Source organism: Euprymna scolopes, chromosome 13 (genome assembly GCF_053919585.1).
Source record: "Euprymna scolopes isolate OS-2025 chromosome 13, ASM5391958v1, whole genome shotgun sequence".
NCBI classification, from domain to species: domain Eukaryota; kingdom Metazoa; phylum Mollusca; class Cephalopoda; order Sepiida; family Sepiolidae; genus Euprymna; species Euprymna scolopes.
This window is the reverse complement of record NC_136494.1, coordinates 103,576,365-103,592,716: the sequence shown is the minus strand read 5'-3', so window position 1 is coordinate 103,592,716 and position 16,352 is coordinate 103,576,365. Positions and strand designations below refer to the sequence as shown.

The 16,352-nt window shown below is 32.1% G+C and overlaps 1 protein-coding gene across 1 annotated transcript; it reads left to right on the top strand.

Moving 5' to 3' along the window:
- The first annotated feature begins 860 nt into the window (after positions 1-860).
- LOC145292124 (uncharacterized) lies at positions 861-6,277 on the top strand. The gene is made up of 2 exons (XM_080138230.1): positions 861-1,020; positions 5,939-6,277. The coding sequence occupies exons 1-2, from the start codon at positions 969-971 to the stop codon at positions 6,256-6,258; spliced, it is 372 nt and encodes a 123-aa protein (XP_079994356.1). The 5' UTR covers positions 861-968; the 3' UTR covers positions 6,259-6,277.
- The last annotated feature ends 10,075 nt before the right edge of the window (positions 6,278-16,352 follow it).

Here is a 16,352-nt window from a genome sequence, read left to right as displayed (position 1 = left end):
TTTGCTCATATATATATATATATATATATATATATATATATATATATATATATATATATATATATATATATATATATATATTCCCAATTGATAAATGCGAAAGCTGGGTCAATTTATTGCACTAACTGTAAAATCAAAATACCCGGTTTACAGTTAATTCAACTTCACGCAAGAGACGCTCTATGAACTTTTAATTATAAGGATCATCAAATAACGAAAGAATAAATCAGCTCAATATTAAGCAGATGGCAAATTAGAAATAAAATAATATCACTTTTTATCACAATAGAACTTTCTGATTCTCGCCTCGCACGATTTTGGTTCCTGTTGATCCTCTGTTTGTGAATATTTAAGTAGAACGTTTTACTTATCTCAGAATTCAATAACGTTAGATTTTAAATGTATATATTACTGAGCAAACAAAATTCGATTTAGATATAAAGAAAGCTGTATCCAGTGGTGATGTCCTTATTTGGGAAGTTTAAGCAATGAGGTCAGCAGTGAGGTCATCTTTTTACTGCTGCTACTGTTGTTGTTGTGCATCATTCTTGATGATAATTGCTGTTGGCATTCGTTTATCCGATATCTTTCTATTAAGAACTTTTTTAGAAAAGATATCGGGGGAATACGTGACAGGTAGGTTGGCAACGTTCCCAAGTGAAAATGTTTCTGTGGAAAGAATTGGGTTCGAACAGGTTGTCAGCCAGCGGCATTAACCACTGGGCGACCGTCACCTTCCTGCTGCTGCGTTGATTTCACTCAGTTAAAAGTTTAAAAGGAATATAAACCGGGCGCCTTTAAATTTATATGGGATTTACTCGTGGCAAGTGTGACCTAATTTCAACCGGAAATTAAACGTATATATATAAAAACTCGTCTAATTCGTCAGTAACAATTGAAGCTGACAGACTTCACTAACTATTCCGCGAAGCCGATAAACTTCAATAGGAAATTTGAAAGTGAGAAAAATGCTGGAGATCGCTGTCTTTTTGTGTGGCATGTTAGTTTTAAGCCATGGTGGTGAGTTACATTATACGATTTTATTTTAAATCATTTCACATTTTTACGCGATTTTATTTTACGAAATGTTGAAAATATTGTTTGAGACAGTTCCTTGTGTATATTCCCAATTTTATCTTTGCAAGCGTTGAAACAGAACATTTGCACTTTTATCACAATATGCGAATGATATATTGTCAAATATCTCCTCCGATAGTTCCGAAAAGATGCCCTCTTGATTTATGTTTGTTATTATTTTTAAATTCGGGTTATCTTAATATTCTACGCTTTTGCTTTTCTTAATATCACCTGACAACTGTTACAAGAATATCTATTATCTAGATATCTATCTTCTATATCTATCTATCTATATCTATTCTATATTCCTATAAATTCGTTTTTCTTTTGGGTGTATTGATATTCATATTAAAAACCCCCTTTTCTACTTATTTAAAAAGAAAATACAATTTTCTTATATATGGGTTGTGGAATTGCATCCATCTGCAAAAGATCTAGCTAATTTGCATATTCTTTTAAACATTCATTTTAATTAATTTCCTATTAGTTTTTTTCGGTTTTCTTATGAGGTGATCATCTTTATTTAACTATTACGTGTAATTATATTCATGCAGATATTCTACATGATTTATACTTGCGTAATATTTGCGTAAAACGTTTACAAGAATATCTATTATAAAAAATAAAATAAAAAAATCATAAAATAATTATTGGTTAATTGATTTCGGGGTTTGGCAATAATGTTCTAGATCGAGAATAAATTAAAATAGAGGGAAGTTCTTTATGAAAATTCAGATAACATAAGTTTGTTGTTTTTTGTTTTTTTTTTACCAATACTTATTAACCAGCAATTAATAACATTTCTTTAATTTCACGTTCTTTGTGATATATTGGAGGGGTTCAGGGGAATAATACGGACACGATCCTCCATTTGAAAATTATAAATATTTCAGATTTGCACTGAATTCCATCTATCTTTATTAGGTATCAGTTAAGCAAGATTCCTGGTTGATTTTAAATTTTGTATAAACCATAAAGTAGTACAATTTTTTTCTGCTCGAGGAATTAATTTACCCGCCCTGTTGCAGGTATTCCTCTAATTCATTTATACTCATATATATTTTCTTTGTGTGTATGTGTATAAATACGTTCCATATGGACTCGGAGCGAGAGAGAGAGAGAGAGAGAGAGAGAGAGAGAGAGAGAGAGGTATACTTGATAAAAAACGGGGGGAAGTGCGCAATACTTTAGTAGAGCTAAATATGTTTTTATTATTTCAACCTCGGGGTTTGTTTTTTTTACTTAAATCATTACAAGTTGTTTCAATCGACAGGACAAGAATACTGCTCTGCCGATCTACTCAGATAATTTAAGTAAAAATAAAAAATAAATTGCAAACATTCTTTTATTTTGACTTAAATTATCTGACGAGATCGGCAGAACAATATTCTTGTCCTGTCGCTTAAATTTCACAACCTGTAATGATTTAATGTCTATTTAAATAAACACCCGTCCGCTACTTGTAAAGTGCTCAAACGCTTGTTTGTAAACAAACCCCGAGCTTCGCATTTTTCAGCCAAATTAAGTAGCGAGTGAGATTATTTACGACAGTGCTCAACCCAAAGAGGGGGGCTTTTTAAAATATATTTGTAGTCATCGACATACAGTCCTACTCCGTTGTATCACAACTCATCAGTGCCGCTAGACTAGCACCTCTCCCAAGCCGAGGATCGAACCTAGAACCGTCGTGTTGACAGTTCAACCCATCGACCACGAAAGCGATGCCCGCAACTAATCTGTGCGAATGTCTATTTAAATAAACATCCGTCCGCTACTTGTAAAGTGCTCAAACGCTTGTTTGTAAACAAACCCCGAGCTTCACATTATTCAGCCAAATTAAGTAGCGGATGAGGTTATTTACGACAGTGCTCAATCCAAAGAGGGGGGGGGGCTTTTTAAAATATATTTATAGTCATTGACATACAGTCTTGTTTCGTTGTATCACAACTCATCAGTGCCGCTAGACTAACACCTATATACATACATACATATATATATATATATATATATATATATATGTGTGTGTGTGTGTGTGTGTGTGTGTGTGTGTGTGTGTGTGTGTATGTGTGTGTGTGTGTGTGTGTGTGTGTGTGTGCATAAATCTTTCAATTATCAGGCGGGTGCAAAAGGTTGTACCAGTTTATAGAAGCATTTTAAACCATTTTCATTTATTTTATGCATACTGTTATATATATATATATATATATATATATATATATATATATATATATATATATATATATATATATATATATATAACCCTGATTCTTCCATAACCTTTTCTTTCAAATTATTAAAACATTATTATATTTTTCTGCAATATTCTCACTTATGTTGACCCGAAAACGGTCCCCTTTATTCAAAAGAAAGGGGTTATCTTCCATCATGATAATGCTAGTTTTCATACAACATTATTGACCAAAATTTTTATAGCAGTAGTTGGTTGTGAAATCTTGCCCCATCCGGCATATTCTCCTGACATAACTTCCCGGATTATCACTTATTTAGAGGATTATAAAGCCATTTAAATCGTCTTAGGTTAACATCATAAGAAGAGATTGAACATGGGTTAGATTCATATTTAACATGAAAACCATAAATAATTTTGCAAGCGAAGCATTTATAAACTCATTGACAGATAGGATCTACTTATAGAGAGCAAAGGTTAGTATCTCTTCTTCTCTTCTCTATCTTTTCTTCTTCTCTTCTATCTATTCTATATAAATAAAATGAACTCATTTTTTCCCGTCTGATTTTGACATTAATAGGATTAAAAATCAAGATATTTCATGCAAATATAATATGCACAAACGGCAGAACAATATCTGAGGTGTGTTATAGGCTTATTATTTCTCAAATTCCTCGATAATCTTAGATTTCTATACTTTTTCTGCTGAGAAGTCACGGCCAAAATCGGTTAAGATCAATGGAAGTGGTAAAATATTTTCTCTCTAATAAATTCCTACTCCCCCTGCCACCACTTAACACCGTTTGGAGATCGTTCACAAGGAACAGTTGAGAAGAGAACACCGGTTTGGCTTCGTAGTTCTTTCATGTAAAGTTATTTAAAATCACTAAACTAAGCTGTAGTGCTCTGTGGCGTAGTGGTTAGTGTGCTGGACAATTCACATTATATTTTCACGTTCGCGCCGACCTACCGTAGTCGTTTTTTTTTTGTTTTTTTTCCTAAACAACTGGAATGGACTTTTCTTGGTGGCCGAACTGTTAACGTTGCAGATGTTTTTTTTTTTTTTTTTCACACTTTATTTTCCTACTTTTACTCATGACTCCGGGTTTGATCCTTCCTACTTACCTACCATAACATTTTTTAAAACTCGCCCCCCGTCCCGGAAACAAACACTCGGGCAACGCCGGGTACCCCCGCTAGTTTTGAATAAAGATAAAGAAACACGTTTTTTTCATTTTCAAAATAAAATTTTAGATCGGCAAACATTTTGCACCGATACAATATATTGCAGCATTTTATGCAGATTCAGCCATTGTAAAACCGCCCATTAGATTTAACGAAACGAAACTAACTCCACTTTTCTTTATTTTAAAATATTCCAAAAATGCAATAAAAGTAATTTTTTTAATGTTTACATGGATATTTAAATTACATTTCGTGCTACGTTTTTCGTTTAATTTTTATTTTGTTTGGTAAAATGAAGAAAATATATTAAAAAAGATTTTCGTTTCTTTACGTTCTCATAAAGAGTGTTTTGAGAGGCGACGAACTTTAAAATAAATCACAGGAAAATATATTTATTATACACATATTATTGGTTTATTCTTACGATTACGTTTTTGGTATTCATAATTTAAATATAATTTAATGCGTATGGCACCGCGACTCGTGCGCACTTAGCATAATCTAGAGATCATATTTTCACAACTCTACGCATTAAATTGGGATGTATTTCAGCAATAACGCGTCGAATGTTTTCTCCAAGTGGTCTATTGTGTCTGATTTATCAGCGTATGTATGGATTTTTACATATCTCTTTAGAAAATAATCTAATAGGATAAAATCTCACGAACGAGCTGGCCATTCGATCATCAAGTATTTCTCTCAGTAAATTGATCATATCGCGTGTTGTGTGGCATGTGGCTCCGTCCTGCTGAAACCATGTAAAGAATTTCCAAATATACAATTTAGTAGCTTCTTGTTTATTATCATGTAGTTCAGTCCCCTAGCTTGGATCAGTTTATCTGTTTGTTTCTCCATGTTCCAAAGGTTTTTTGTGATTTTCGTTTTCCAGTACTGTCGCTGATTTGTGCTTGTATCATTTGTCTGTATGTTCAAAGTATGGTCGTTTGCAGAGTTCCCAGTGAACTACTTTCTCCACGCAGTCGTGTCTGCTTTTACATTCTTTTGCGCTAGTTTACTGTATTCATTTATTATGTGATTTACTATTTCTATCTTTTGTCCACAGAGTCTACATTAACTGTTTTATTGTGTTTTATCTATTTTAGCATTTGTGTAATTAATTATAATTGCGTTTTTCTGTGCAATTGTGTGTAGAAATTCTATTTCTCTGTCCATGTGCCATTTCCTTAACAATGTCCAGATACTTTCATGAGTATCTTCTCTTATTCTTATAAATCATCCAGGTAACCATTTCTCTTCTAGTCTAGTTCTGTTTCTTATATAATACCTCGTGACTTACATAATATATATATACATATATATACATATATATATATATATATATATATATATATATATATATATATATATATACACATCTTCAAACAGTTCGATGTGGAAATCTAATTTGAAAAAAAAAACAACATATTTCAATATTAATCAGTCTTATAAGTTTATCTGATTTTTCACGTTTTTTTTTCTTTCTTATAGCCCGATGTGGAAGTTGGACTTACAACCCAAATTTCTCATTGTGTTGTGAAGGTCGCGTAATTCCCAGGTCCGGAATAATTCCTGCTTGTTGCGGAACTCGTGGATACGATGTACGTTTCGCAAAGTGTTGTGCTGGCAATGTTGTCCAGAAATTAGGAATCTCTCCCAGCTGTTGTGGAACTCGTTTATACGATGTCTCAAACCAGATGTGTTGCTCCGACAATATAGTCCCGATGATCGGCTTGAAACCGGCATGTTGCGGAACAGAATTATACGATGTAGCTTTTCACAAATGTGTGAACGGGAAAGTTATTTATTAATAAACACCATATAAAACTGTATTGTAATTCTGTTCTCTGTCTTTATTTGGAGAAAAATGATTTTCAATCTTTGATAAGTTTATGTTTTATAGGCGTATTAAAAGTGTTCCTATTGCAATTATGGAATTTATGTTATACTTAATTTCAATGTGTGTCTAGGAATTAAATCTACGAATATTACTAATTTTGCTGCTTTTGGTTGGATCATTCCACTGCTCTATAAAGTACCTGACTCCTGACGCACTCATCTACCTGTTGCATTGTCGAATCGAACAAATGTCGTATTTCGGGTTTATATATGCCTATGTATGTCTAGTGTATATAAGGTGTACGTGTTTTTGTAATCGATGCTCGTGTATCGTCTAGTGGTTAGAATTATAAGGACAGTTACTTTTCTTTGTATATGGGGTGTTTGTACATGGCCATCTGTTACGTGTACATTTAATAGTAATTCTATGTGCATGTGGGTGTTTTCAGATTATCACGACAATAACGAACTAGACAATAACTCTGATAGTCTTTAACAATGACGAATGACACCATATTCTACTTGACACCCGACATGGTCATATAACTTATTTATTGTCTCTCTTTCCTCTGACGGTAAGCACCTAAAATGAAGGCATCCTTTTCCGAATGGAACAGTCCAAACGCCTGGTTATCATTTTCAAATCTTTATTTCTAAATATTCCACGTCTTTGAGTTTAATCTTCTCCCTACATTTCATTAGTTGGCCCGTAGATGCTTCCATTGGACCACAGACACAACTCTTATCCGCTCTAATACAGTGGCTAGCTAACTAACAACTCGTCTCCTCGACTTTCCGTTCCAGACTATTCCTAATTCTGATTTCTCCTAGCTTACGGGTCTCTTACGTCAGCCAGCTAGACAATCTTGTTTTTCAAGTACTAAATCAAATTCCAAACTTTTTTGTTTATGCTTTTTCTGTATTCATAACATTTTTCCTTGGGCCAAAATTCCCCAGTTAAATATTTCACATAAATATTTCAACAAACATTCTTTTCTTTTACAACATTTTTCTGAATATGTTTTTAATCTAAATAATTGAACAATTAATCATAATAATGATTAATCGTTTTGACCAGTGGCACTGCCAACCACAACATAACCAGATACTATGCTGTGATCATAGCCAAACGGCCACCGTATAACATACCTTCATAAGAGTCAGATACGCCTCAAGACAGTGTACTACTGTCACATCTGTGTAGTTTATTTCCAAGAATATTCAGTCTAAAGACTACATTGTTACAAAACTGCCCGTATACAGTTTGTCGTTATAGCTCAACAATGAAGAGAAAAAGAAAAGAAAAACAATAACTTATTGATGATGTTTTCATGTATTGAAACAAAAATTTCATGGCATCGAAATTTGTTTCAAAATTGAGTTTATATATCGAGGATAAAAATTACTACCGAAACAGTAGTAGAAACTCGCTATGAATCAAGCGAACAACAGAAGATGTATTTGAGCGAAACAGCTTTCCTTGTAGGCTTGTATATACTGATGTTTATTAGCTGTTTTCTTTTCGGATAAAGTTAATGTCAAGAGAGAGATAAAGCGCCTTTCTAGGGCTTTCCTCGTCTAAGTTTATAGGATGGTGCTTTGGGGGGTATTTCATAGCATATCTTTTAAAACTTTATATAATCGTGTTTGGGGGGTATTTCGTTTTATAGATAATATTGGGTCATCAGGAGAGAATACGCATCGTTTCGGGGCCTTCCTCTCTACGGCTTGTTCGCGTATCGGCCCCCTCAATTATCTGCTCAATACAATTAAAAGAAAAGATGTTTGATAATTAAACGGCTCTTGATACGAGCAACGGCTTTGCGCATGTACTTCAATGTTCAAAGGCTACGCTGACATATTTGTTAGGATGCGCACATATCGAAGAAAATAATGATAATATTAGTAACAATAATAATAAACAATAAAATAATAACAACAATAATAATAAAAGTAATGTATATATATGTATATATACATGTATATAACTAAACATACATATATAACATTAATAAGAATTTATATATATGTATACAAAAACACATAAAAAAGGATAAATCAACTCACAGTAATAACGTTGTAGACCCTTGCGAACATACTATGCAGTATTCCTTTTCGCCTAGATTGTAACGTAACCTTCACGGGTCAGTTCTCTTTTTTTTCTTTTTTTTTTCTTTTTTTGTTTTGATTTCATGTTTCTCGTATTAATGTTGTTTTCTACCGGCTGTTATAAGGTATTGTAAATCCAATCAAGGTGAGTATTTTCCTTGTTACGGCTTTTTCGCATCGGCCACATTAGTTGATGCGAGGCTTAGATATCTGGATCGCATTTGAAGGAACTGTTCAATGCAGTAGAAATGTTTGATGATTTTGCGTTTCATATAACGAGCAACGGCTTTGTGCGCGTGACGTTTAAATTTAAAGGCTGGGCCTATCAAGTCCGTTAAGTTAAGACGCGCTCATACCGAAAAGAATAGAAAAACAGGAAAAAAAGGGAAAGAAAGAAAATAAAAAAGGAGAAAATTGTATTAATAATTAGACAAAAGCAAAGAAAATGAAAATCATTAAAAAATGAATAAATAAATCTGCACTGTGGACACATACTACCACTCATGCGGTATTTCTTTTATTCCAGAGCCAGATGGCACATGTTTCACTAATTTCTGTTAAACATTTACTAGCTTGGCTACTTTTTCGGCGATTAATTCCAAGCTGTCCCAAAAATTGATATAAAGTGCCTGAAATGAAACCTCTTGCACCAATCTCAAAAGCTCCAAGAATTGTAACGTAATCTTCACGGGTCAACTCTCTTTTTAGGTCTTCATATTTCTCGTTCTTGTATTGGTGTTGCTTCTCTACCCGGCCCTTATATATATATATATATATATATATATATATATATATATATATATATATATATATATATATATATATATATATATATATATATGTATATATATAAGGCTCATTTATCTGCAACTAATAACCTCCATTACACTGGACTTTTCTTTATATACTGTTGGTTGTTTTTTGTCTTAATGTTGAAATCTGAATGAACTGTTCGCATGAATTGTTTTCCATGTTGATATTCTTATGCTTTTTATATTTAGTTTCATCCTATGCAGTAATCAGCAAATACATAGACATGCTAATTTTTAGCGTGACTATCTAATTATTTGCTAAGAGTTTTTTCCTCTGATGAGAAGAATTAGCATTCTTTGAAACTCCGCGGATTAAGATTATCTAGCACATTTGGAGTATTCTGCCGAATAATAAAAACTATTTGTAAATTTCTACTTTACAGCTCTGTTCTTACTATATATATATATATATATATATATATATATATATATATATATATATATAGGGGTTAGCAAGGCGACCTAACGTTTCTCAGGGTTAAATGAGGATTAATGAATGTTCTACACCGTATGTTTATTGTCGTCGGAATGGATGAAATTGCCCATGTAACAAAGCGCGGACGCCCGTATGCAAATATATACGAAATACGAAATGACGTCACTGTAAAGAAAAAGACTGAAAGGAGAGAGAGCACATAAGAGGGACTATCCCGTGTGTGGCATCACAGCTGTAACGAGAAATCACGCATGAAAGGAGAATGAGGAAATAAAAGCTGTGAGTTAAAAAAAAGAAGAATCGAGGTATAACGTGCCTTGTTCCTTTGCGACTGATTCCACAACATGTGGGTACCGTGTGTAAATCTGAATACTACGTTACACCCATTTTTCAATCAAATCGATTGTTTGCATGTTCTAGTCGATACACCTTCAGGAAAATCCACATATCTTCCCGCAATTACTTAGTCCAGGCATGTCAAACATGCGGCCCGCAAGAAGCAGAATTACAGCCCCACGGACAATTTTAAGCAACTTGAAAAATCAAGGAGAAAAACGAAAAGATCAAAATAAGAGATGAGTTCGAAAAGTAGTTAAAATTTCTTATATATCCTCGCTTTAGGAAAGTCTTTTGTGATACCGATATATATATATATATATATATATATATATATATATATATATATATATATATATATATATACATATATATATATATATATATCCTATTGTTATTATTATTTATATATTAAGAGGATAGCGTGTATATTATTTATTTTGTGTGTCACGCTTACATGCGAGTGACTGTCGTTTTATTGTTATGGACTTCCATTTCTTGTAATAAATAATTTTACCAAGAATTCTTCATAAGTTTTGGCGTCGGTTTCGATTATAACTGATGACACTCACGTCATTTAATTTTTTTATAAATAATTTTACACAGAATTCTTCATAAGTTTCGGTTTCGATTATAGCTAAAGGAACTCAAGTTTTATATATATATATATATACTAGCAAAAGTACCTGTCGTTGACTGGGTTCAAAAGCAGCCTATAGAAAATGGACTCTGATTTATGAAAGTATGATAGGTTATGAAAAGGAAGGGTTGTAAAGAGATAGCTTCGAATTTGGGGTATCAAAACCAAAGCAAAATATGATGAAAGTAAAAAGAAAATAGATAAACCACATAATACCATACCTGTTCACACTGAAAAACTTATCACAATATTCTGTGGATCTATATTAAAAAAACCTTGTTAAACTGTGTGATATATTTCCATTCTGTGGAGGTCAGGCGCGAACGAACACCCCATAATTTCTTTATACCATATTACTTCAAACTGAAACATAATTATCAAAGTAAACTTATGCAGATAGATATGAAAAGTCTTTATTAAAGTTTGTGCCTATTTCCATTCTATGGCAGCCAGGCGCGAACGCAGACCCCACAATTTTATTACACCATCCCTATTTAAGGTGAAACATATTTATCAAAGTATTCTTATGTACATCTATATCATCTTTAAACGTTTTATTTTTTTTTCATTTTTTCATTTTTTATTTCCATACTTTGTGGGACATCATTATGCCAGAGCAAACATACCCATTCCTGTGTCTCGATACATCTTCTATCATTATATGTGATCAGTTTTTTATAATAGTCAACCATATAGAAGCCTATTCGTGACCAGACACACACACAGACGTTCAACTTTATATATATATATATTCATAAGTTTTGATTTCGGTTTCGATTCAAGCTGATGCACCCAAGTCATATGGATATATATTTTATTTTTGAAGTCGCAACTTTATAATATATAATAATCGATAGAACATTGACTCTATAATAATATACACGAAATCTGCAAGAATTAAAATATCATAATGAAGTGTACTTTACGCCGGGCGTCCTTGCTAGGTTAGATAAATACTTTTGCAGTTTTAATAGAAGAGTTACAATAATATAACAGCGTTTTTATTTACGCTGAACATCTACAGAATGCCAACAGCAATATATTACATATGAATGAGTTCTTTGTGGAATTTCCACAGGCCCCGCTAGTTATTTATTTATTTATTTACGTATACTAAATATAAGTAGATCGTTCTTAAACAATAGAACCATCCAGATTGTCATTGGTGGACGTACATCATAGCAGCATAATATTAATGCGGAAGTGCCTCAGTGGTCGATCCTTGAGCCATTATTATTCCTGATATTCGTAAACGACCTCCCTGATAATATTGTGTCCGAAATGGGTATATTTGCTAATGACACAACGCTCTATAACATGCACGAGGGAAGAACGGATGTACATAAATCGTAGATAATGGCAGAATCCTTAGAAAATGACCTCCAGGCCTTAGTAGAATACGGCCGTAAACGGATGGTAAAATTTAATGTTTGTAAGACTAAGCTGCTCTTGTTAACAATTATAAGAAGCCCCTCTAACCACCTATCCATGACAAATAACACTACCTGAGAATTGTTCGGATTAAATAAACTAGAAAACTACAGGCCCATTTTCTTAACATTTTGCGATAGCATTTTTAGTTAATCCAAGCGTGTTTTTATATACTTAGAACAGAAAAATATCAAAATAAAAATAAAACCTTTGTTTTAGAAATCGTTTGAAATCGTTTGTTACTGGCAAAAGACGTACACGTTATACAGCAGCAAACACTGGCAGCACCTATTGACTGAATTACAAAAGCCGAAGACGCGAAATTTATCGCTTTGTCATTGGCAGACTATTGCGGACTATTAAAAACATGTCGACGAATGATATTGGAGAAAGATTGGCGATTATTATTTCAGCAAACAAAAGTTGTTTTTTATTTCAAAAAGACATTAATTACCTGACGTACACTAGTCGAACCCCAAATGCCACATATAATGTTGAACGTGAATTTTGTCATACTGTTATTTTTTATTTAAGGACTTTTGATAACATGCATTTCGTTATATTTTTTTTTTCTTTTTACAATTTTGCGCTTTTCCGGTCGATTTTTTTCTACTTAAGCACCTATGTTACCGTGCTAAAAATATAATTGTTTGTTATATCAGGCAAAAAAAAAAAAAAAAAAATGCTCGCCAGAAGGTGCGTTTTGAGTCGAAACGTATAAAAGTCGAAGAACCTTAACAAAACCATCTATGTTGTAAAAAAAAAAAATCATATTGTCAATTTTTACGACGTGCCCCAGCGTATTATAAGCACCCCATCCATTTTAAGAACGGCTTTCAGAATAAACATCCCACCAACCTCGAAAGCCGTTCTTAACATGGGGAGGTTGGGGGTGTTTATTTCAAAAGCTGTTCTTAACATGGGGAAGTTAGGGTGTTTATAATATGCTTGGGGACATCGTAAAAATTTACCAAACATTTTTTAACAAAATTGGTAGTAGACTTTTTTTTTAACAGTTGTTTTTATATAAGAAAATATGAACTTTTTTTTTTTAAATATTATTAAAACCATACATTTTTAGGTGGAAATACAATTTTTTCTTTCGAAGAAAATTTACGGTACATATGCATTTTGGTAACTTGCTGAAATAATACCGTTTTTTTTTGGGGGGGGGGGGTCAGCCATTCTTACCAAGTAGAGGGAAGGGTGTTTTGTAACTGTTCTGTGGTTACAAGTAACAATTTTATTATAAAAAAAATATATCGTGAAATTTGAATTTAACTTGGAAATAACAACATTCAATATTGTAGCGGGTGCCTATTAAGTAAAGCGGGTCAGATTCGTCAGTTGATTAATGTTTTGTTTTTCCTTTTTTTTTTTACTGTAAATTGTTAAGTTAAAGTTGTTTTTTTAAAGAAAATTTTAAACAAAATTGGAAGTACACGTTTTTTTTTGTTTTTTTTTTTTACAGAAGTTGGTTTTATATAATAAAATATGAATGCTTTTTCTTTATGAAAACCGTGGTACTCCTTTGGCATTGAGTTCCATGGCGGCCAGCATATTTATTTAATAGTCACTCCCTTAGAAAAGGCTAACGCATGTGCACGTAACATTATTTATTTATTTACTTACTTACTTACGTTGGCTCAACTTTTTTTCATAAATATTAAAAAGAAAAATAACTAAACAATTTATTAATAATCTCTCACTTTTAAAAACATTTTTAATTTATATGCGTGGATAAATTTTTGGTAAATATTTACATTTAGGTTCATCGTCACAATTTTCTTTAAAATGAAAACTTTTATTGGTTTTCAGAAAATCTCAGTGCGATAAATAAAGCCACTTCTCTGCAACCGACATTGAACCCTCCCCCTTTTTTAATAGTATTTGTCGGTGGGTATGCTGACAACGAATATCAGTAAAATTTGGCAAATACCCCCAAATGGTGTTTATTCCGAAAACCGTTCCTAACATGGGGGGGGGGCTTAATTCGAAAGCCGTTCTTAACATTTATGGAGGTGGACCCAATGTAAAAAAAAATACCAATTTTTTTTACATTAAAAAAAAAAATTGCAACTAAATAATTTACTGATAATTTTTCACTTTTACAAATATTTTTAATTTACATTCGCGGATGAACAACATCTTGTTGAAGGTGTCCGGAAAACTCGTCCCCTGAAAGCCCGTACCCGGAAAACTCGTAACCGGAAAACTTCTTCCTTTTTGCTAGGTAGGAAAAATGGTTCCTTATTGAATAAATATCTGTTGAAAACACGTTTTATGACCGTTCTTGAAGAATATATTGTTTTTAAAAGAGACTATACCCCCCCCATAATATTAAAAAAAAATATTTTTACTTGTTAACCGTTGTTTTTAAAAAAATAAAATCGATTTTCTAAGTGTTTGTTTTCTACCTAACTGGCTAAGTTTTTAGTGGTTTCACTTATTTTAAAGCGTTTATTCTGTTCAAAAACGAGACTACTGACCGCATAATATTTGTAAAGAAGTAGTCTCATTTTGATCAGAATAAACGCTTTAAAATAAGTGAAACCACTAACACTTAGAAAATTGATTTTATTTTTATAAACAAGCAAAAACAATTTTTTTGAAATATTATGGAGGGTATAGTCTCTTTTAAAAGCAATATACCCTTCCAAAACGGTCATAAAATGTGTTTTCAACCGATATTTATTCATGTATATATATATATATATATATATATATATATATATATATATGTATATATATATATATATGTGTGTGTGTGTGTGTGTGTTATATGTGTTATATATGTGTGTGTGTGTGTGTGTGTGTGTGTGTGTGTGTGTGTGTGTGTGTGTGCGTGTTATATATATATATATATATACATATAAAAATGTTATTAAAGGTAAAATAAGTTCATTTCTACGTAACTGGATAAGTTTTTTTTGTGTGTTTTTTAATATTCATGAAACAGTAAAGTATATAAATAAATTACAAATGTTTATAAAAGTGAGAAATTATCAATAAATACTAAATTGTGTTAAATTATCAATAAATACTAAGCTATGTTTATAAAAGTGAGAAGTTGTCAATAAATACTAAGCCAACGTAAGTAAATAAATGAATAAAAAAAAATGTTACGTGCGCATGTGTTAGCCTTTTCTAAGGGAGTGACTATTAAATAAATATACTGGCCGCCATAAAACTCAATGCCCAAGAATTACCAAAAGCGTAAATTGTTAGGTGAAAGTACAGAAAATTTTCTACAAAGAAAACCGTTATTTTTCAACAATTCTTGCCATGGGGGGGGATAGTGTTTTGTAACTATTTTGTGATTTCAACTAACAATTTATTAAAAACAAACAAACAAACAAAAGGTATATTTTTACATTAGGTCCACCTCCACGATTTTTTTATAATGGATAGGTTGGAGTGTTTATTTCGAAAGCCATTCTTAACATGGGGAGGTGGGGTATTAATTCCAAAAGCCGCTTTTAACAAGGGGAGGTTTGAGGTGTTTATTCTGAAAGCGATTCTTAATATGAGAAGATTGAGGATGTTTATTCCAAAAGCTGTTCTTAACATGGGGAGGTTGGGGGTGTTTATTCTGAAAGTCGTTCTTAATATGGGGAGTTTGGGGTGTTTAATCATGGCCGCCAGTGAATTATAGTGTATAGTACAGGTCTTTATATCTCGGAAACTACTTGCCTCTGCAAATTTTAAATGAGATTTTCTTATTCAGCATAGTCGAAAACCTTTAAAAGTAATCATTTTAAAGAAAATTTTGGAGGTGGACCTAATGTAAAAACTACAAAAAAAAAAAAAAAAAAAAAAAGATATCGTGAACTATTTTAAAATGGCGCGATACCAAAAATAAAAATAGACAGAAAATGCACCCTTCGGGTTTGGTATCACAGAAGATTCGAAAAGGTTGTCAATAAAAAACAAATATATAACAAGTAAATGTTTTCTAAAAACAAATATATAACAAGTAAATGTTTTCAAAGGCAAGATAAGTTACTTTTCTACCTAACTGGATCATTTTTTTGTGTTTATATTGGGGTTGTATTACTGTACACATAGATTCGAAAATGTTGTCAAAAAACAAATATATAATAAATAAATGTTATCAAAGGCAAGATAAGTTACTTTTCTACCAAACTGGATATTTTTTTAGTGTTTTTATTTAATGTAAAATGTTTATTCGGCTCGAAAAACACAGTGTTTACGGATATATTTGAAAATTACAAATGACTCTGTGTTGAACATGTTAAGTTTGGGAAAATGAGTTAAAACTAAAAAAAATTATACAAAATT

What these genes read in the sequence shown, in the direction of transcription:
- LOC145292124 (XM_080138230.1), top strand. Translation starts at nt 969, where the DNA reads ATGCTGGAGATCGCTGTCTTTTTGTGTGGCATGTTAGTTTTAAGCCAT. An exon ending in GTTAGTTTTAAGCCATGGTG is followed by an intron (nt 1,021 to 5,938) that starts GTGAGTTACATT and finishes TCTTTCTTATAG; the next exon opens with CCCGATGTGGAAGTTGGACT.